The following is a 23962-nucleotide window of genomic DNA, read 5'->3' as shown; positions in this document are numbered from 1 at the left end:
AATTGTGTGGATGATGCTTTTACGAAAGTCAGATGGTATGTCGCCAGACTCACATATTCTACACACCAACGTGAATAGTCGTTTTGTTGCCACTTCCCCTAATGATTTTAGAAATTCTGATGGAATGTTATTTATCCCTTCTGCCTTATTTGACCGTAAGTCCTCCAAAGCTCATTTAAATTCCGATTCTAATACGGGATCCCCTATCTCTTTTAAATCGAGTCCTGTTTCTTCTTCTATCACATCAGACAAATCTTCACTCTCATAGAGGCTTTCAATGTATTCTTTCCACCTATGTGCACTCTCCTCTGCATTTAACAGTGGAATTCCCGTTGCACACTTAATGTTACCACCGTTGCTTTTAATGTCACCAAAGGTTGTTTTGACCTTCCTGTATGCTGAGTCTGTCCTTCCGACAATCATACCTTTTTCGATGTCTTCACATTTTTTCCTGCAGCCATTTCGTCTTAGCTTCCCTGCCCTTCCTATTTATTTCATTCCCCAGCGACTTGTATTTCTGTATTCCTGATTTTCCCGGAACATGTTTGTACTTCCTCCTTTCATCAATCAACTGAAGTATTTCTTCTGTTACCCATGGTTTCTTCGCAGCTACCTTCTTTGTACCTATGTTTTCCTTCCCAACTTCTGTGCTGGCCCTTTTTAGAGACGTCCATTCCTCTTCAACTGTGTTGCCTAATGCGCTATTCCTTATTGTTGTATCTATAGCGTTAGAGAACTTCAAACGTATCTCGTCATTCCTTAGAACATCCGTATCCCACTTCTTAGCATATTGATTCTTCCTGACTAATGTCTTGAACTTCAGCCTACTCTTCATCACTACTACACTCCTGGAAATTGCAATAAGAACACCGTGAATTCATTGTCCCAGGAAGGGGAAACTTTATTGACACATTCCTGGGGTCAGATACATCACATGCTCACACTGACAGAACCACAGGCACATAGACACAGGCAACAGAGCATGCACAATGTCGGCACTAGTACAGTGTATATCCACCTTTCGCAGCAATGCAGGCTGCTATTCTCCCATGGAGACGGTCGTAGAGATGCTGGATGTAGTCCTGTGGAACGGCTTGCCATGCCATTTCCACCTGGCGCCTCAGTTGGACCAGAGTTTGTGCTGGACGTGCAGACCGCGTGAGACGACGCTTCATCCAGTCCCAAACATGCTCAATGGGGGACAGATCCGGAGATCTTGCTGGCCAGGGTAGTTGCCTTACACCTTCTAGAGCACGTTGGGAGGCACGGGATACATGCGGACGTGCATTGTCCTGTTGGAACAGCAAGTTCCCTTGCCGGTCTAGGAATGGTAGCACGATGGGTTCGCTGACGGTTTGGATGTACCGTGCACTATTCAGTGTCCCCTCGACGATCACCAGAGGTGTACGGCCAGTGTAGGAGATCGCTCCCCACACCATGATGCCAGGTGTTGGCCCTGTGTGCCTCGGTCGTATGCAGTCCTGATTGTGGCGCTCACCTGCACGGCGCCAAACACGCATACGACCATCATTGACACCAAGGCACAAGCGACTCTCATCGCCTAAGACGACACGTCTCCATTCGACCCTCCATTCACGCCTGTCGCGACACCACTGGAGGCGGGCTGCACGATGTTGGGGCGTGAGCGGAAGACGGCCTAACGGTGTGCGGGACCGTAGCCCAGCTTCATGGAGACGGTTGCGGATGGTCCTCGCCGATACCCCAGGAGCTACAGTGTCCCTAATTTGCTGGGAAGTGGCGGTGCGGCACTGTGTAGGATCCTACAGTCTTGGCGTGCATCCGTGCGTCGCTGCGGTCCGGTCCCAGGTCGACGGGCACATGCACCTTCCGCCGACCACTGGTGACGACATCGATGTACTGTGGAGACTTCACGCCCCACGTGTTGAGCAATTCGGCAGTACGTCCACCCGGCCTCCCGCATGCCCACTATACGCCCTCGCTCAAAGTCCGTCAACTGCGCATACCGTTCACGTCCACGCTGTCGCGGCATACTACCAGTGTTAAAGACTGCGATGGAGCTCCGTATGCCACGGCAAACTGTCTGACACTGACGGCGGCGGTGCACAAATGCTGCGCAGCTAGCGCCATTCGACGGCCAACACCGCAGTTCCTGGTGTGTCCGCTGTGCCGTGCGTGTGATCATTGCTTGTACAGCCCTCTCGCAGTGTCCGGAGCAAGTATGGTGGGTCTGACACACCGGTGTCAATGTGTTCTTTTTTCCATTTCCAGGAGTGTATATTGTGATCTGAGTCTATGTCTGCTTCTGGGTACGCCTTTCAATCCAGTATCTGATTTCGGAATCTTTGTCTGACCATGATGTAATCTAATTGAAATCTTCCCGTATCTTCCGGCCTTTTCCAAGTATACCTCCTCCTCTTGTGATTCTTGAACAGGGTATTCGCTATTACTAGCTGAAACTTGTTACAGAACTCAATTAGACTATCTCCTCTTTCATTCCTTGTCTCAAGCCCATAGTCTCCTGTATTTGTTTCTGCTACTCCTTCCCCTACAACTGCATTCCAGTCGCCCGTGACTATTAGATTTTCGTCCCCCTTTACATACTGCATTACCCTTTCAATATCCTCATACACTTTCTCTATCTGTTCACCTTCAGCTTGCGACGCCGGCATGTATACCTGAACTATCGTCGTCGGTGTTGGTCTGCTGTCGATTCTGATTAGAACAACCCGGTCACTTAACTCTTCACAGTAACAGACCCTCTGCCCTACCTTACTATTCATAACGAATCCTACACCTGTTATACCACTTTCTGCTGCTGTTGATATTACCTGATACTCATCTGACCAGAAATCCTTGTCTTCCTTCCACTTCACTTCACTGACCCCTACTATATCTAGATTGAGCCCTTACATTTCCCTTCTCAGATTTTCTAGTTTGCCTATCACGTTCAAGCTTCTGACATTCCACGCCCCGACTAGTAGAGCATTATCCTTTCGTTCATTATTCAATCTTTTTCTCGTGGTAACCTCCCCTTTTGCCAATGGAGAGATCATCATGACACTTCTTCAACTACAGGCCACATGTCCTGTCGATACACGGTTTACGTGTCTTTAATGCAGTGGTTTCCATTGCCTTCTGCATGCTCATGTCGTTGATCATTGCTGATTCTTCCGCCTTTAGGGGCAATTTCCCACCCCTAGGACAAGAGAATGCCCTGAACCTCTATCCGCTCCTCCGCCCTCTTTGACAAGGCCTTTGGCAGAATCAGGCTGACTTCTTATGCCGGAAATCTTCGGCCGCCAATGCTGATTATTTATCAAAATTTGGGCAGTGGCGGGGATTGAACCCAGGACCGAAAACGTTTTGATTATGAATCAAAGACGCTACCGCTAGACCACGGATACTTAATCCAGGCTCAAGTACACACCGCTATCTCTAATACTCTATAGCGCTTCCTCTTGCATTAATGAATGCTTATATTCGTGGTGGCATACTATCCACAAGACCGTCAACACACTGTTGGTCCAGATTGTCCCACTCCTCAACGCGATTCGGCGTAGATCCCTCAGAGTGGATGGTGGGTCACATCGTCCAAAAACAGTCCTTTTCAATCTATCCCAGGCATGTTAGATAGAGTTTATATCTGGAGAACATACCGGCCACTCTAATCGAGCGATGTTATCCTGAAGGAAGTCATTCACAAGATGTGCACGACGGTGGCACGAATTGTCGTCCATAAAGACGAATGCCTCGCCAATATGCCGCCGATATTATTAACCATCGGTCGGAAGAGGGCTTTTACTTATCGTACAGCCGTTACGGCACTTTCCATGACCACCAACGGCATAAGCCGGCCCCACGTAATGGCACCGCAAAAGAGCAGGGAACCTCCACCTTGATGAACTGTCTGGACTGCGTGTCTAAGGCGTTCAGCCTGACCGGGTTGCCTCCAAACATGTCTCTGAAGATGGTCTGGTAGGAGGCATACGCGACACTCATCGTTGAAGAGAACATCGTGCCAATCCTGAGCGGTCAATTCGGCGTGTTGTTGAGCCCGTCTGTAGCGTGCTGCATGGTGTCGTGGTTGCAATGATGGGCCTCACTAGGGAATTCGGGAGTGAAGCTACGCATCATGCAGCCTATTTCCACAGTTTGAGTAGAAACACGACGTCCTTTGGTTGCACGAAAAGCCTTATTCAACATGGTGGCGTTGCTGTCAGTGTTCCTCCGAGCCATAATCCGTAGGTAGTGGTCATCCACTGCAATAGTAGCACTTGGGTGGCCTGAGCGAGGCACGTCATCGACAGTTCCTGTCTCACTGTATCTCCTCCGTGTCCGAACAAAATCGGTTTTGGTTCACTCCGAAATGCCTAGACACTTCCTTTGCTGAGAGCCCTTCCTGGCAGAAATAACAATGCGGACGCGATAAAACCGTGGTATTGGCCGTCTAGGTATGGATGAACTACAGACAACACGAGCCGTGTACCTCCTTCCTGGTGGAATGACTGGAACTTATAAGATGTCCGACCCCCTCCATCTAAAAGACGGTGCTCATGCATGGTTCTTTACATCTTTGGGCGGGTTTAGTGGCATCTCTGAACAGTCAAAGGGACTGTGTCTGTGTTACAATATCCACAGTCAACGTCTATCTTCTGGAGTGTTTTCTGTTTAAGAGACGACGCGCCTGCTGTACACGTGGAAGCTGTACTAGAGTACTTGAAAATGTAAGAATACTTAAAGGCATGTTATAATCCCCTTCATACAAATTATCGCGCTGTGAAAGTCTCCTAGCTACCTAGTATTTCCCCAATAAAAGTAAGATCACGTTGCCATTTATTCTGGGCCAAAATTTTGTGAAGAAGTGTCAATCAATAGTTGACAGTGAAAGCCTACGGTGATGTCTCTGTTCGAGTACCATACTTACAGAGTCAAATAACGACATTGTAGGTACTTACTTTTGGAAAAAATAAATTTAGCCACGTAAACTAAGTGGATGTTAACATAGAATACCAACTTATATGATGTTTCTCCTATCCAATTACTATCCTTTGGCTAGACTGAAGTACTAGGAGACACAAGATGTGCAAGGCCGTTCTAAGTTTTCTACTTCATATTGCTGCTGAAAGGCCGTGCTTTTGGTAAGGAATGTCAAATATGAGATACATTGCGACTAAATCTTCGTTACTGCCTGGGAAATGTCTTTGTAGCACTATATTTCTCTATTAGGCTCACTCGGTTTACTGATGCAGTCAGTCCAGGGAAACATGTCACCCATAGACGGCAATTATTTTCTCTGAGAGTGAGTATTTAATCAGTGAAATGCACCTTGCAACATAGTCGTAAGTGTCCTGTAAAAACTGGGTGAGCACGATCTATACGTGAATGCGCTTACTCACACGTAAACGCATAAGATTTTGAATGAGGTTTGCACTCTGCAGCGGAGTGTGCACTGATAAATTTCCTGGCTTATTAAAACTATGTGCCGGAAGGAGACTAAAACTCGCGACCTTTGCATTTCGCGGGCAAGTGCTCTACCACCTGAGCTACCCAAGCACGACTCATATGCAGTACTCACAGCTTCAATTCTGCCTATATTTCGTCTCCTACCTTCCAGCTTCATAGAAGTTCTTCTGCCAAACTTGCAGAACTAGTAATCCCGGAAGAAAGGATATTGCAGAAAGATGGCTTAGTCACAGCCTAGGGAACGTTTCCAGAATGAGATTCTCGCTCTGCAGCGGAGTGAGCGCTGATATGAAATTTCCGGTCAGATTAAAACTGTGTGCCGGACCGAAACTCGAACTCGGGACCTTTGCTCTTCACTGCAGAGTGAAAATCTCAATCTGGAAACATCCCCTAGGCTATGGCTAAGCCATGTCGCCGCAACGTCCTTTCATCCAGGAGTACTAGTTCTGCGAGGTTCACAGAAGAGCTTCTGAGAAGTTTGGAAGGTAGCAGAAATGAACTGTGAAGACGGGTCATGAGTCGTGATTGGGTAGCTCAGTTAGTATGCCAGCATGTAGCTCAGCGAGTTCGGTCAGAGGGTTAGTTGCCCTTTGTAATACAAAAAAATGAGTTATTCGTTGGACCATGAACTTGAACAAGTATCATGGGACGTCCGCCCCGAGGAAACAGAACGAACGGAAACGAACAAAATGAGATCACAAAAAAGACAAAAAAAAGTTGGTAGAGCACTTGCCCACGAAAGTCAAAGGTCGAGAGTTTGAGTCTTCGACCGGTACACTGTTTTAATCTGACAAGAAGTTTCGTAAAATCCTCATTCATTTGAACATCACCTTGTCAGGGCAATCGAATGTGTATGTAGACTTATATACTGATTAGTGTCATGGCTTGTTCAATTTTTCCAGTTCTCTAACCAGATTCCCTAGACATGACGTTCATTGCGCATTATTTTGTGTAGTGGAGCGTAATGACAGAGATCCACAACGTTACCTGTTGTTGCAGTAGTATTCTCGTTCTTGATACGAGGAAGATAGTCCCTTACAATATGGCATGGACATACGTGAAATTTTGTTCCGAAACAAAAATCTCTGAAGTTCGCGCCTATTATTCGAGGAAACTACGTGCTAACTAAATCGCTATGTAGCTACGCCACGGGATTCCTTGTCCACGCCACGGGATTCTTTGACCACCGGAAACCCCCGATTATGAGTCACGGTGCATGACCGATAAATACCCAGCGTTAGTACGAATCTAACTTCGTAATATTCACTTATACATCTACGTCTACATCTAACAATACGGCAGTCAGCTTACCGTGTAGAGTGGAGGGTACTTTTGGTACTTTCTCCTTTCCTGTTAAAATCGCAAATGTCGCATGAAAGGAATGATAGTGTGTAAAGACCCGTAATGACATCTAATGTCAACGATTTTCTCGTCGTAATCGTATCGCGAGGTGTATGGGGGAGGTAGTAATATGTCGCCTGATACTTTTTGGAACGTATGTGTGGGAAATATCAGTATCAATCCTCTCTTGACTCATTGAGGGCTTCTGAAACTGGCGTTTGTCGATCACCTCCGTAACTCTCTCTCTCTCCGAGTAAATGATCCCGGTCAGGCCGCTTTATCCTACACATTTGTCTATAGTCACAGTTCTCAGTTGTGCCTTGTGTCCTTATATTTCACTGGTACTAGTCTTTTAACGTTTAAAATCTGCTTTTCCTCCTTTTACGATGTATAGTATGCGCTAACATGAAAAGTAATTATATGCATTCTCTTAAAATGTCATTTCTTATTACCTCATTTATCTTATGACGCATATTGTTTTGGTTTAACGTATATAATGTACAATATTGTAACGCACACAGTTCTTCCGTTACTGGCAATGATATACGGAATTACAACTAAAAGAATAAATATTTCATGTTTGAACTGAGCACGTAGTGCTAGGAGTGGAAGGAGAGTATATACAACAATTGTACATTCATACTTCAGGCAGTTGGTAGGACAGATCATTTTAGGTATACTTTTAGTATGACAGCTCATTTTATGTACATTACATATGACATATACTGATTCATGGGTGTGCAAAAAATATCATTTTTATGTGTATTTTAATGTTTCTTTGTCAAGCACAAGATATGTAATTTTTAAATTTAATGTCAGAAGTAAATATTTTCTGTTTGCGTCAGAGAGTCACCCGCTAGGATAGCGATGAGTTTAAGGCGCCGCTTCCTGGGCGGGGAGGAGTAACGGCTCGGATCGAAACCAGTCGGCGGTTCTACGACGTGAGCCGATGTGCCTACCAGCATGGATGTGGTTTTTAGGTGACTTTTCGCTCCCCATTAGGTACACACCAGGCTGGGTTTCAAGACCCATCTACGTCCATATCTACAAGGATACCCTGGAAGAGGGTTCACCTAAGCACATTCACAGTAATTCTATATTATTCCACACTCGAACTGTGCACCGAAAAAGAAAGACCAATATCTTTCCGTACGAACTATCATTTCGATTATTTTATCAGCAATATCGTTTCCCTCTATGTACATCGGCGACAACAAAATAGATTCGTATTCGAAGGAGAGAGTTCATGATTGAGATTTCGTGAGAACATCCCGCCGCAAAGAGAAAGGCCTTTGTTTTATTTATGTCCGTCCTAAATCCTGTATCATCTTCTTAACTCTCTCTCCCCTATTTCTCGATAATATATAATGTCATGCCATTCTTTAAACTTAGTCTATATCCTCCGGTACTCCTATCTGGTAAGGATCCCACACCATGCAGCAGTACTTCAAGAAAGGAGGGACAAACGTAGTTCAGACAGTGTCTTTAGTAGATCTTTCCTATCTTCTATGCGTTCAGCCAATAAAACGGAGCATTTAACTAGCCTTCTCCACAACACTTTCTATGTGCTCCTTCCAATACAGGTTGATCGTAATTGTAATTCCTAGGTATATAGTTGAACTTACAGCTTTTAAATTTGATTGATCTGTCGTGTAACCGAAGTTTAATGGATTCCTTTTTGCACTCATGCGTATGACCTCAGGCTTTTTATAATTTTGGGTGAATCACCGATCTTCGCACCATACACATAGATTACCTAAACCTTTTTGAAATTGGTTTTGATGTTCTGATAACTTTACTAAACGATAAACAACATACTCATCTGCAAAGAACCTAAGATGGTTGCCTAGATTGTCTCCTAAACCGTTTATATAGATAATGAACAACAGAGACCTTGTAACACAACCTTGAGGAAGGCAAGTGATCACTTATAATTTGATGATGACTTCCCGTAAGTAACTGCGAACTATGACCTCTCTGACAAGAGATCAGGAACCCAGTCGCATAAATGAGACGATATTCCATAATTACGCAATTTGCTAACAAGCCGAGTGTAAGATACAGTGCCAAAAGCCTTTTTGGAAATCCGGAAATAAGAAATCAGTTTTAATCTCTTGTCGATAGCACCCAAAACTTCGTGTGATTAAAGAGCGAGTTGTGTCTCACAGTCATGTTGACTATGAGTCAATAGAAAATTCTCTTCGAAGTAAATCAGAATGTTCGAACACAATATATGTTTCAATATCTTGTTGCATATCCATTTTAATGATATGGGTCTTCAATATAATGGATTACTCATACTGTCTCTGACCTGTGCAACTCTGTAGTCTTTTGGTGAGGAACTTTCACCGAGCGAGCGCTTAAATTTGATTGCTGAGTGTGGGGCTATTACATGTGCACGCTCTGAAAGGAAGCTAATTGTGCATACAGTCTGGACCGGAAGACTCACTTTTATTAAGAGATTTAAGCTACTTCACTACTGCGAGGATATCTACTCCTAAGTTACTCGTGTTAGCAGCTGTTTATTATTCTAGTTCTGGAATACTTATTTATTTCGTCTTCTTTGGTGAAGAAATTTAAGAAGGCTGTGTTTACTAATTCTGCTTCAGCAGAACCGTCATCGATAGTATTTCTATTGGTAAGCGCAAAGAAGACAGATTGTGTCTTGCAGATGGTACACTTTCCAAACGATCAGAATCTCTTTGGATTTCCTACCTGTTTCCGAGACAAACCTTGACTGTGGAAACTATTACAAGCATCTCGCATTGATGTCCCCGCTAAATGTCGAGCTTCTGTAAGAGATTGCCAGTACTGGGGACTTTGCGCTCGTTTTAATTTGACATGCTTCTTTCATTGTTTCTGCAACAGTGTTGAACCTGTTTTATTTACCAAGGACGATCAGCTCTGTTTCGTTAGTTTATTTGGAACAAACACCTCAATTCTCTCGATATAACTTTCTTGAATAGAAGCCATATCTGGTCTACACTTGCACTGTTATTCTGGAGGGAGTGGACGTTGTCTCTCAGGAAGGTGTCAAGCGAATTTTTATCTGCTTTTTTGTAAAGATACGTTTATCGTTTAGTTTTGAAGGATTTGTAACATACGGTATCCAGTCTTGCTACGACAACCCTGTGTTCACTAATATCTGTTTCCGTTTTAATGCTTGTTACCAGTCAGGAGGTCTGGTATTTTCCCGACACAAGTATGACAGCGCCCTTTGAGACTGAACATCTTTTTTTTTTTTTTTTTGCTTCATCGAGACATCCTAACCCAGAAAGCCGCCCAGTCCACGCCACACATCTCCTTCTAGCAGTGTAGTCCGTTCCTGCTTGTAATTGACTCCTGACCTATTTAGCTGAACCCAAAACACCACCACTCTATGGCGAAAGTCGAGGAATCTGCTGCCTACACGATCTTCTGATTCGGACCATCCACTAACCTCTGTGCCAGAGGTCCGAAATCGGTCCTGTGACCTATGCTGTAAATGCTGAGCTCTGCTTTCATCTCCCAAAAAAGATTGGCAGCCTTTACCTCTTCTCATAGCCGCTTGAGACCAAAGAGTATCTCTTCCGATACATTGCTACCGATGTGATTCACCGCAGCTGGGTGCACCCTATACTGTTCATGGCATCCGGAAGGATCCGTTCCAAGTCCGGAATGACTCGACCCGGTATGCACACGGAGTGGACATTGCCTTTGTTTCCTCCTTGGCTGCCAATTCCCTAAGGGCCGCATAGCACGCCTAACATCGGAGCCTCTAATTACAGGTATTCGCATCCTCTGTGATTGCCCCGAGCTTGCAGGCTGAGAGGTTTCCTCTGGAAGAGGACAAGTGACTGTACCTGGCTGACGGACTGTGTTAGCCAGAAACAGCAACTGGAACCCGTTTGTAGACTAACAGAAGAGGCTCAGTCCACCCCTTCAGGAAGTCATTCGCAACCTGCCAAGTCTTGAGGCGACCTCCCACTGGACCACGGTTGAGGGGCCAATAATTTGGCTGGCCACCAGTGCGGACAGATCGGCAGACTCGTGGATCATGCTGGACGTTCGTTGGATGCCCCCAACAGTGGAGCTCATCCACTGAAACCTCAAGCTGTGTAACCGAAGACAACACGGCCTGCAATTCGGAGCAAAGTGTCACCTCCACGGCTCACATTCGCACACAGTCCGGAGCCATGCTGAAGACCGTGGAAAACTACACTACACAGATAAATAAAGGACTATCGACACGCCCTGAAGAACTCTGCTGTAGACACTGACAAAAACGCAAGGAGTGTGTATGATAAATTAGATTAAGATACAGAGATTCAAAAACTCCACACAGGTGAGATTAAATAATTCGCTCCTGCTTATGAACTTTTAATATGTCACAAAATCCGTTTACTTTCCGACACAAAAGAAAATGTGAAAACTGTGCTACTATATATCAAATTAACATACAGAAATTCGAAAACTAAACAATCAAAGCTTACAGATGGAACTATGTATTCCACTCTTGGTTAGGAACTTGTAAAAGGTCACAGGAACGTCTAATTCCATGTCTTGGCCGGTGGCTGTGTCTTGGCCGGTGGCTGCTTGTTGTCTGACTGACAGATGCCAACGAGCGATCACTAGCTTTCTAAACTAACGAACAAACGACTACTGACCCGCGCTTCGATGTTCTACTGTAGACACTAACAATAACGACGCTCTTGGGGCCACAGACTCATTGCTCCGACGGACACTTACCGTGAGAAAGGCGGCCCGATTTATGGCGTACAGGGGTCCAGCAGTGAGAACCAGCGGCTTCTGGGCTCGACACATGACGATCCTCAGGACACGTTTGAATCGCGGACTTGCCTGCACCCAAGAGCAGCTGTACGCCGCCGACGATACCGCCTCCGCCTGTGCACAGGTAAACACAGGGCCTGGTAGACACCTCCCTAGTGACAGCTTACCACAACACGAACACAGCGTTGAGAATGTCCATCTCAGCTCCTTTGCTGTTAATAAAATATTGATGTGGTTTTTAACCATTTTCCATTCTCGAAACCAATACGCAGCTGAAAATCTTACATGAGAAACAATGTTCCAGTCATGTTTCTCCAATAACTCTCTGTTTTTGGAGTTGACTATCTGATCAATGGCAAAATACTTCATATGCAATATATATCTGTGCAATTTCTTACACATTTTAGGTGACATCATGAACTGCAGTATAATTTGATATGTTAGTACTAGAGTAGTGTCTACTAGTTTACAATTATTTTAATTCAACATCATCTGGTTTCAAGCAGTATCAAGGAGTTAACTTCCCACAAGTTTTCGGCAGAGATCTGCTCTACCGTTGTCAAGTGGTTGACTGTCGTGTGAGTGCAGCTTCTTATATAGCTATGCCGCCGCCAGTGACGACACTGGTATATAGTCCCGCACTACGTACGGCAATATTTTCGAGGCAAGACTACCGCACCCGCTTCAGCTCCCTAATCATTGGATAAAAGTGTGTACCCAGTTGCAATCCACCGTCTTCAATGACGATGTTTCCCGATATTTTGATCTATATTGCTTCATTTATTATGCTGTTCCTGAAGCTGTTGGTCCGTTTAATAATAGACGTATCGTGAAAGCAATTCGGAGTGCGTTTTCCAATGAGAGCTCTGCTGCAGGTGATTTTTCCGGGCGGAAACACCTTTCATGTTTCATGCGGCACTGCTCAATTGTCCGTACAGTCTGACCGACACACAACCGCCCACACCTACACGGTTTTTTTTATATTAGAAGTGCTCTCAGGCCTATTTTGTATTTCACAGGCTTCATTATCTGCCGCATCTTCGCTGGGGTCCTGAAGACTGTCAGTTTTATCTTTCTTCATGAGCCGGCTAATCTTCCCTGTTATTGAACAACAAAATGGGAAAAACACAACCTTTTTCGTGTCTTCTTCGAATGTCTTCTGTTTTCGCGGCTTAGACGAAACTCTCTCTCTCTGTCTCTCTTTCCAAGCATGAATAGCGACTGGAGAGTTCTACTGTTATGGTGAAACGTACATGGCACGTTAATTTAAAAGGGTGGCCAGATACCCTTCCCATCGCCACCCTGTGCCCCCAGGGATGGAATCAAGTCTGTCTGTGTCGTGTAAGCCGTGGAATAATGTAAACGTGTTTTAAATGTCTGGGAGTCGTGTAACTGAGGCGGAACGTGGAGACCAGTGCAGTATTCACCTAGCGGGATGTGGAAAACCGCCTGAAAATCACATCCAGGCTGGCCAGCACACTGGCCCTCGTCGTTAGTCCGCCAGACGGATTCAATTCGGGGCCGTCGCGCCCGCCAGAGTCCAGGAAGCCGAGCGTTAGCACTCTCGGCTACCCTGGCGTCTGAGACGGTTTTAGCTCGATGTACCTACGTCCTCAGAACAGATCGTTTCTGTGGTGGGTGGTGGTTGCTGGTGGCTTTCAGATACTGATCCGTGTGGGTGCGTTGTGGTAAACGCCGTAAATGAGACACCTGTTGGGATTACGGCTGACGAAGACGCCTAGGAACGGTGAGGAAGAGTCCTCCAGCGTCAATTCCATCTTGAACTTAATGTGGTCGTGCATGTTGTTGACGTGTTTCAAGAACTCTTCCAGCATTTCATGTCCGTGAGACTAAGTAGATATCGTAGACATAGCGATAAACACAACTAAGGTATAGCAGAGGTAGCGATAAGAACAACTAGACTTTACAAGAGCTGTGCCCAAGGGTATGTAATCGAAATGCTTTACAAAGAGGTTGGCTACAAATAAAACTACTTGACTCCCCAACGCAATGCCATCCACCTGGTTTCAATATTCCCCAGCATGTGAAAAAGCACAATGGCTTCAGAGTATGTTTAAGTAAGTCCACGGTGGTGTCGTCAAAGAACCAGCGCAGAGAGTCTGTAGTGTCTGTGACGTACACACAGGTGAGGAGGGAACCCCCATCAAAACTGATCATTATATCCCCTTCATCAACGAGTAGACATCTAATACGATCAATGAAGTCCACCGTATTTCTTATAAGTTACGCGCAATATCCAGTGTGAGACGAGAGAGACCGGCCAAGTGTTTGCAAGTTCATAGGTCGGCAATATGATGGTGCTCATCGTAGGCCTTAAAGGTATATCCTCCTTGTGTGCCTTTGGCAGACCATAGAGCGTGGGTGGTCTGGATGCCATAGGGAGAAGGTTTTTAATAACACTCGCTTCAACGATAACGTTTGAGAAGCTCTGAGGTGTTTCTCACTATTCCGGTTGTTGGGTCCCGAGTTTTCGAAACGTGTTTTGTTGCAGCATCCGTAGCATTTACGAGTCATAGTCGGCCGGTTCCATTAGGACTGCGGCATTGCCCTTGTCAGCTGGCAGGGCGCCAGTGTGAGGGTCGTTCTGGAGAGCACGGAGAGCATCTCAGTCTAGTCACGTTTGGTGCTGTCGACTCGGATTTTAACAGAATGCTGCTTGTTTCTCTACAAATTTCTTCTGCCATTTCACTGGGAAACGTAACGAACTGCTTTCTCAACATAACTTAATATGTCAGCGAAAGGTATCTTCGTGGTGAAGAAGCGAAGTTTAGTCCTTTCTTAAGTACTGAGAGGGCACCCGCGTCGACGTTTATCGCTGTCATGTTAATCACAGTACGTGAGGCAGTTTTTCGTTCTGCTCTATGTTGTAGTAGTGAATACCAATGAATTTCGTTTTCTGACTCTTCGTGGCTCTCTTCGTTGATGATGTTAGCTGTGTCACCGTTGCTGTGTCGAGAATATTGGTGGATATCGTCACGACAGCATTCATATTACAAAATTGAGTTCTTTCATTTCGGCGTGCCAGGTATGTTAGGCCACTTATGGACACATTGTACGGTATAAGAGAAATCATATTTACGCCAGTGATTCTAACACTTTCTTTATTTCACGTCTGCGATTTCGGTCTTAGGCCACTATCAAGTGAAGATGCTATATCTCTTAGGCCATATCAACCTAAAATGAGCTGACACATTTATATGTCGTTATTATTACTATTAAATGCAATGGTGACGCTGTTACATAGTGCGAGCACACATATCCATATGTCATAAAACAACATTGTCTGTAATCACTCATGTTAGTTAGCCCATCACTAGTCACATATGCATTAGTGACTGGCGACTACTGATGGGCTAACGAACATTAGTATCTACAGATTATGATATTTTATGACATATGGATATGTGTGCTCGCATTATCTAACAGCATCACCAATGTATTTAATAGTAGTGATAACGAAATACAAATGCGTCAGCTCATTTTAGGTTGACATGGCCTAATAGCCATAACATCTTCACTTGTTAATGGCCTAAGGCCAAAATCTCAATCGTGAAATAAGGAGAGTGTTACAGTCACTGGCTTAAATATGATGTCTTTTATAAAGTTCTACATGGCTGAGAATCCCAGGTATAAAACGTCAATTACATGCTAATGTATCATGTATGGGACCAGCAAATCTGCTGGGGACTGACTGCTGAGAGTACCGTGTTCAGAGTTTGCAGGTCAGTACACATGGGCAAAATTATGCCTTCCCACACCACAACACCTTCACCACCTAAACGATCACGTTAAATAATGTTCCTGGGTGAACTGCACGTTCTCACCTCTTACCATTTGAGACTACATCCAGCATGGTAAATCACTCTAGTGGTCCATGTTTTATGGTGGGGTGTGGCGTAATGTTGCGTGGATGTGCCAAGCTCCAAACCGTTGAACACGGTACAGTGCCGGTCAACGTTATTGTCACGCTGTACTCCTTCCCCCATGCGCATCTTTACTGGGGTGCATTCGGCTCTTTCTTCATATTCATAGAGGATGGTGCGCGATACCATCGAACCGCACAGGTGGACGAGGATAGATTATTCGGTGAATGGTGTAGCCTTTCTGTTCCTACGGCTTAAATCCCAGCGAGAACTCTTAGTATGCTTTCAGGTGGCATGTTACAGAAAGTCCACAGGCACCAGCCGTCACCCAAAAGCCGACCGAGCGGTTCTAGGCGTTACAGTCTGGAACCGCGCGACCGCTACGGTCGCAGGTTCGAATCCTGCCTCGGGCATGGATGTGTGTGACGTCCTTAGGTTATTCAGGTATAAGTAGTTCTAAGTTCTAGGGGACTGATGACCTAAGGAGTTAAGTTCCATAGTCCTCAGAGATATTTGAGCCATTTCACCCAGCAGTTGTCAAACGAGCTGATGGGGCAATGGAAGGCCTTGCCACCAAATCTCCTTGGCAACGCATTGGCCAGCTTTGTTACCTGGCAGTGACGTATTACACGAAAGTTGATTTCGTCCTTAAGTCTGGCACACCAGTGACAAGTCTCTAGTACAGTGTTCGAGGATTGCTATTTAAAGTTCAGCTATGGCATCAAAGGCAACTTCCATCCTAAAAGTCTGCATCTGTATCGAACTCAGTCAGAAATCCCGGTTTCCTTTTTAGACAACCTTCATTCGATGTTCAGTTTGTTGCTATGGTCTCCTAAAAAAGCGTCTCCTGCGTAATATGGCACAGGGAGTTTCTTGTTGTAAGACATTAGCAGAACAATCTTTAAAATAGTATAACATAAACATGTTCACATTTGACTGTCGACAATCATTTTGTTTCCATCAAAACGCGTTTTAACAACGCTGCAACGGAATGATAAGAGTCACTGGGCACAAAACCTTCCACACTGGTGATTCAGCTAAGGATTATCAACATTCCGACCCTATGCCCACATTCCGTCATATGTTCCCTGTGCAACTAAAAATTTACCACCACAGACAATTCTCAACAATTTCTAAACGTCTTTTATTGTACAAATACTTGGGCTGTGACCAGTATTGCCACAGACAAATCACGGTAATGGTTATACAGCAGCAAAAAACCAGATTTGTGGGTTTTAATTATGAAGTTCCTGATGTCCTCGTTATCTTCGCTTTATACGAGTAGTTGTGGAGAGCAGCTGATGCATGGTATGGTGCACCTCATTTTGACTTTAGCAAGGTCTCGGGAAGGGGGAGGTATCAGTGGAATGTTGACCCTGCTGAAAGAAGTAGAGCTTTTAGTTTCCTCTCATAGGACCGGAACTACAATGCATAAGCTTCCTATGCCCAAAGCGAAACAAAATTCCATGGGTGATATGATTGTCACCACCTGCGTAGCGATTCTGAATACCTTCTAACCCTCCTATGTTTCAAGATCCGCTTCCACGAACCAATGGTCAACATGACAGTCCCTCTCATGTGAGGGACAAGGAATCTATTTCCAGTACTGATAGGGATTTTTGTTTGGTGGGAGAATGGAACGGTGCACTTAGCCTCGAGATGCCAGCTACCTGAGTGAGATGTAGGGGCTCTTAGGTCGGAACGCCGACAACGGCAAGAGTACGGTGTGCTGACAGCATATAACTCAGCGGTCAGTCTACTATCACGTAGTACTCAGGGCCAGACTGCAGGCCTTCTCTTTGCACTTTTGTTATGCATAATTAGCTCCAAGGAAGCTACAGAGATCATTTATTAAAATTTGTGCCAAATGGCATTCTTATGCCGGAGCCAAGGTTGCCCCTGTGGGCCGGCAACCCCTAATACACCGCAGAGGACTGAGTTGTCTATATCCAAGGCATAACAAGGCACCATTGTAAACACCAGCTATTTACATACAAGAGAACATACTAGATAACAGAACGCAGCATGTCATTCTCAATTGAGAGAAGTCTTCCGAAGTAAGAGTGATTTCATGTGTGCCGCAGGGGAGTGTCATAGGACCGTTGCTATTCAGAATATACCTAAATGAACTGGTGGATGACATCGGAAGTTCACTGAGGCTTTTTTGCAGATGATGCTGTGCTGTAACAATGGAAAATTGTACTGAAATGCAGGAGGATCTGCAGCGAATTGACGCATGGTGCAGGGAATGGCAATTGAATCTCAATGTAGACAAGTGTAATGTGCTGCGAATACATAGAAAGATAGATCCCTTATCATTTAGCTACAAAATAGCAGGTCAGCAACTGGAAGCAGTTAATTCCATAAATTATCTGGGAGTACGCATTAGGAGTGATTTAAAATGGAATGGTACAAATGGCTCTGAGTACTGTGGGACTTAACATCTTAGGTCATCAGTCCCCTAGAACTTAGAACTACTTAAACCTAACTAACCTATCCATGCCATAGGCAGAATGCGAACCTGTGACCGTAGCAGTCCCGCGGTTTCGGACTGCAGCGCCTAGAACCGCACAACCACCGCGGCCGGCTAAAATGGAATGATCATATAAAGTTGATCGTCGGTAAAGCAGATGCCAGACTGAGATTCATTGGAAGAGTCCTAAGGAAATGCAATCCGAAAACAAAGGAAGTAGGTTACAGTACGCTTGTTCGCCCAGTGCTTCAATACTGCTCAGCAGTGTGGGATCCGTAACAGATAGGGTTGACAGAAGAGACAGAGAATATCTAACGGAGAGCAGCGCGCTTCGTCACAGGATCATTTAGTAATCGCGAAACCGTTACGGAGATGTTCGATAAACTGCAGTGGAAGACTCTGCAGGAGAGATGCTCAGTAGCTCGGTACGGGCTTTTGTTTAAGTTTCGAGAACATACCTTCACCGAAGAGTCAAGCAGTATATTGCTCCCTCCTGCGTATTTCTCGCGAAGAGACCATGACGATAAAATCAGACACATCAGAGCCCACACAGAAGCGTACTGAAAATCCTTCTTTCCACGAACAATACGAGACTGGAATAGAAGGGAGAACCGATAGAGGTACTCAGGGTACCCTCCGCCACACACCGTCAGGTGGCTTTCGGAGTATGGATGTAGATGTAGAATGGAAACAGACATTCGGAACACTACGTCCTGCACGGCGGGAGGGGAAGGGGGGGGGGGTGGAGCCAGGGCCTGCAGGAAGTATCACTACGCCAAAACCTGATTGGCTGGAGACAGTTATTTAGGGGCTAGAACGAGCCCCGAAGCTGAGTTCACTCTGGATGCCGACCTCGTGGACTTCGACCACTGAAGATTACGTCTTCGTCCCTGAATTGATCTTGTACTAGTGTGTGAGTGTTACCACAAATCTTTTTATGCTGCCATCTTTATTGTTACTTTTCGTTTGTTGTTCAGTCATCAACCTTGTAAACTTACATAAATAAAAGTTGTGTTTGTGAAAAATTGCGAGTTTTCAGTCACAACAGGCATCGCCCAATTGAAAAAATTTCTACGTATTTCTTAACAATTTATTCTTAGATTAGATGGGTGCAACTGCTTGAGTAAGAACAGCAATCTCCTATTCCTACAGTAGTTAGCCACTCAGCATGTGGTTTTCCTTGCAAACGTCCACCAGTAATGACGTGTACAGCCCATGACATCAGAAAAAACGATGACGACTTGGCTACGTCATCGCTACGTAAAAGCTGTCAGTTGTGGAAATGGAATGGTTAACAGAAACACCTGATCCGTGAAAGTACAGGGGGTGGATCTCTGGCCACACATTGTGAAATACCTGTTGTCACGGTTAGGAGAAGTAGGTATTTTTAGGATGAATCCAGACTACAGGTTCCCGATGCCAAAAGAGTGTCTCTAGCAGTTTAAAAAATTCCGATGCCACCACTGAAAAGGTAGATTCCAACACACCAATAGACACGTAATGCATTTCAAACAATACGTCACCAAGACATGCAATCAGTAAAAAATTATATTGAAGCTGAGCTCCAATCTTGAACTGGACGGCAATCTGTGTCACTGAGAACTAGTGTACAGACACACAAATCAAGTTCATAGGATTAACTTAGTACCGTACTGTGCTCACCTGTTCTGTTACGTTGTGAGCCGCCCAGCAGTAGAGTAAAACCTGGCCGCAAGGAATGGGCATGAAAGCGACACATCTGAATACGGCAGTGAAGTCCTTGCTCTGAAAACAATGACAACAAACTGTTTAATTTAAATCTCCTATTACTCATACAACTGCGTGGAAACAACCGACTGGTACAGTACTGGATCCAATAACACGCGAAGTGACATATAGGGGTTTGTTACCAACACAAAACGTAATTATTTAAGAAGAAGTAGTATTAAATTCAAATACATTTTGTTTTTTTATGTTAGACAATTGAATTTTTTGCGTTCCTATTGTGTTTTATCTGAGAAACACTCGTATTGTCTTAAACCCCGACACTCATGAAGAAGGCCGAAATACTGTGGGACATAGAAAATTCTGTTCAAGTTTTCTTGTATGAAGCTCGTTAAAACAAGGCCGCTATAAGTTTCAGTAGTGTACATTCTCACTATAAAAAGGTAATTTAACGTTACTAAGCCGTGTTTCTCAACACATTTCGTATTGTCTGCAACTTAAATACATACGATCTACGTCTAAACTCTCCGTGTTATATTTATTTTCTACGTAAAAAAGACCTTCTCTCGCAGCACTGTATTTTATTTTCCCAGATGACACTCGCTTTTATTCTCTTTAAAGCATCATTAGTGGGATCTAGGACGATACAGCTTTGTTTCGATATGCGTTATTTGCAGATTATAAAACAGTTCATGTCTCGTTTTTTATGCAAGTAAGTGAATACTTACAGTTCTCCGCGTTTTTAGCTGGCATCTGCGTTTCCTCTCATCTTGTCACATGCTGAAAGTCGCACTACAGCTCTATTTACGAAACATAAAGATGTTTTATGTTCAGAAACTTTTCTTCCCACATTTCATCTTGTTTGCCCTTCTTGTTATGTTGCATTATGTCACTAAGTATAGATATTTGAACGAACAAAAACTGTGATTTCAAGGCGTAACTACTTTCAGTTCTCATCCTCATACTGTTTGGTTCGTTTACATGCTTAACGAAGTATATGCTGAAAACTATTTTCTGCTCATTTCTCTGTCCAGCTGAATTAAGGTTTGGTTTAAATGTTTTTTGGAGAGGTTCATAGACAAGTAAGTGGATAGCGATTGGGAGGTATTAATACTATTATGATAAGGTGAATGTCGTCTGGGAGAAATAAAATACAGTGTAGCAAGGGAAGATATTTTTTACTTACCACACAAATATTTCTCTGCTTACTGCAGAGAAGGGTCACCCAAACAAACTCGTTTCAGGGTTATAAATCTTTAAAAACTTAACCAAACTATCTCGGTAACATGAAATCTCTCAAACAGAAGTAACTTCTATTCTTCAGTCATATCTCTAAATCAGTACCAAAGTCATCGGCAACAGCGCAAAACACATAGTGTCGTGTTTGTTTACCTACAGCCAACCTCGAACCTCGACAAACTTGAGATACTCTTTACAGTTCAATTTAACTATTTATTCGAAACTGACCGTGAATGGCAAAGAGGGAGCTGATATAGGTTAGTAAGAAGGGCGGTTTGTTGCCAATATTGTAGGAAATACTTTCACGAGGGGGGGGGAGGGGCGATGGGGGGGGGGGGGGGAGAAATACAGATCAACACAAAAAGTACGTGTCTCTCACTGCCAGAGTTAAGTGCAGAAGCGCCTCTGGTACGACTAGAAGCAGGGAATGTTTAGCACAGTTCAACCAAGTTCACGTTGCCTAGGAATGAGCAGTGTTACACAGCAGCCGTGGGCGAGGTGTAGGCCATCAGCTACAGGAATTCTTAGGGTCAGCCAGGCCACTAGCATTTCCATTCCAAATGAAGGGCTAAGGAAAATGATAGAGAACTTAGGGCTTTTGCGTCAGGATTTTTCGAAGAGGGAGCAGGTAGTGATAGTGGATTGGGCAGTAAACAGTTATTACAGGCATGGGGCATCAGGAACAACTGCCAACATTAGTTACTTAGAAGTGGTTGCGTGATTTAATACAGGCAAGGCCTCCAGTACAGACCGTATAACAAGACACGTTCCTTTCAGAGTATGCTGATACACTACGTCCATCCTTAGTAATCTTATACAACCACCCGCTCGTCGACATATACGTACCCAAGGACTGAGAAGTGGCACAAATCAAACCAATACGCAAGAAATGAAACAGGATAATCTGGAGGACGGTTTTCAGACATATACTGTGATCTAACATTATGAGCTACCTCAAAGAAAGCAACTTATTGACAAACAACCAACATAGATTCAGGAAACATCTGTCTTCCGAAACACAGCTAACTACATATTTACTTTGACGAAGAAATGAGTGCTGTCTACAAGGGACGTCAAAATTATTCCAAAATTCTAGATTTCCAGAAGCATTTTAAGGAGTTCCTTATGAGGGACTTCTAATTAAACGGTGTGCCTAAACATTATTGTGCCAGTTGTATAATTTGATTCGTGATTTTCACTCAAAATGAATAATAAACGAAAGGATAACTTCCTACGAGTCGGGGTGTGGAATGTCAGAAGCTTGAACATGGCTGGGAAACTAGAAAATCTGAAAAGGTAAAGTCAAAGGCTCAGTCTAGATATAGTAGGGGTCACTGAAGTGAAATGGAAAGAAGGAAAGGATTGCTGGTCTGATGGGTATAGGGTAATATCAACAGCAGCAGCAAATGGCATAACGGGAGTAGGAATCGTTATGAATTGGAAGGTAGGGCAGAGAGAGTGTTTCTGTGAACAGTTCAGTGATAGGGTCGTTCTTGTCGGAATCGACAGCCAACCAACACCGACAACGATAGTTCAGGTATACAAGCCGATGTTGAAAGCTAAGTACATAAAGTATATAAGAATATTGAAAGGGTAATACAGTACGTAAAGGGCGATGAAAATCTAATAGTCATAGGGGACTGCAATCTAATAGTAGGGGAAGAAATACAAGAAAATGTTAGAGGAGAGTAAGGGCTTGGGAAAAGGACTGAGAGAGGAGAAAGGCTAATTAAGTTCTGTAACAAATTTCAGCTAGTAATAGCCTATATTCTGTTCAAGAATTGCAAGAGGAGGACCTATACTCCGAAAAGGCAGCGTGGTACGAGAAGATTTCAGTTGTATTAAATCATGGTCAGACAGAGACTCCGAAAACAGATACTGGATTGTAAGGCGTACCCAGGAACAGATATAGCCTCAGATCACAATATAGTAGTATTAAGAGTAGGCTGAAGTTTAAACTATTAGTCAGGATGAATCTAACCGTAAAGAAGTGCGACACGGCAGTAACAAGAAATGACGAGATACGCTTGAAGATATGTTAGGCTGTAGATACAGCAATAAGAAATAGTAGGCAGTATAGTTGAAGAGGAATGGACATCTCTAAAAAGGGTCATCGCAGACGTTCCAAAGAAAAACGAAGGTACAAAGAAGGTAACTGCGAAGAAACCATGGGTAACAGAAGAAATACTTCAATTGATCGATGAAAGGAGGATGTACAAAAATGTTCAGGGAAAGTAAGGAATACAGAAATACAAGTCGCTGAGGAATGAAATAAACACGAAGTGCCGGGATGCTAACACGAAATTGCTGCATGAAAAATTTGAAAAAATCAAAAAAGAATTGATTGTCAGAAGGACAAGCTCAGTATACTGGAAAGACAAAACAACAATCGGTGACATTAAAAGTAAGGGTGGTAACATTAAGAGTGCAATGAGAATTCCGCTGCTAAATGTAGAGGAGAGAGTGGACAGGTGGAAATAATACATTGAAAGCCACTATGAAGGGGAAGATTTGTCTGATGTGACAGAAGAGGAAACAGGAGTCGATTTAGAACACGTGGTGATCCAGTATTAGTATCAAAATTTAAAAGAGCTTAGGAGGACTTAGATAAGGCAGAAGGGCAAGCTAACTTTCCATCAGAATTTCTCAAATCATTGGTGGAAGTGTAAACAATACGGATATTCACGTTGGTGTGTAGAATGTATGAGTCTGGCGACATTCCATCGGACTTTCGGAAAAAATATTAACCACACAATTCCGAAAACTGCAAGAGCTGACAAGGACGAGAATTATCGCACAATCAGCTTACCAGTTCACTCATCCAAGTTCCTAACAAGAATAATATACAAAAGTATGGTAAAAAAATTGAGGATGTGCTAGATGACTATCAGTTTGGTTTTAGGAAAGTAAATGCACAAGAAAGGCAATTCTCATGTTGCAGTTGATAAGGGAACCAAGAAAGGAAAATCAAGACACGTTTATAGGATTTGTCTACCTGGAAGAACGTTCGACAACGTAAAATGGTACAAGATGTTCGAAATTATGAGATAAATATGGGTAAGCTATAGGGAGAGACAGGTATTATACAATATGTACAAGAGCCAAG

The 23962-nt window shown here is 43.9% G+C and overlaps 1 protein-coding gene across 1 annotated transcript in view; it reads right to left on the bottom strand.

Annotated features, from left to right (window-relative positions):
- Nucleotides 1-23962, bottom strand: part of LOC126285170 (odorant receptor 43a-like) — a 62346-nt gene that overhangs the window by 6639 nt on the left and 31745 nt on the right. The window contains exons 3-4 of the mRNA XM_049984480.1: nt 19576-19677; nt 11515-11670 (exon numbers count right to left, since the gene is read on the bottom strand). Coding sequence (XP_049840437.1) covers nt 11515-11670; nt 19576-19677 — 258 coding nt within the window. The remainder of the gene's footprint in view (nt 1-11514; nt 11671-19575; nt 19678-23962) is intronic.

Source organism: Schistocerca gregaria, chromosome 8 (genome assembly GCF_023897955.1).
Source record: "Schistocerca gregaria isolate iqSchGreg1 chromosome 8, iqSchGreg1.2, whole genome shotgun sequence".
Taxonomy (NCBI): Eukaryota; Metazoa; Arthropoda; class Insecta; order Orthoptera; family Acrididae; genus Schistocerca; species Schistocerca gregaria.
The sequence above is the reverse complement of the archived record's forward strand: the minus strand, read 5'-3'. Positions and strand labels throughout refer to the sequence as shown.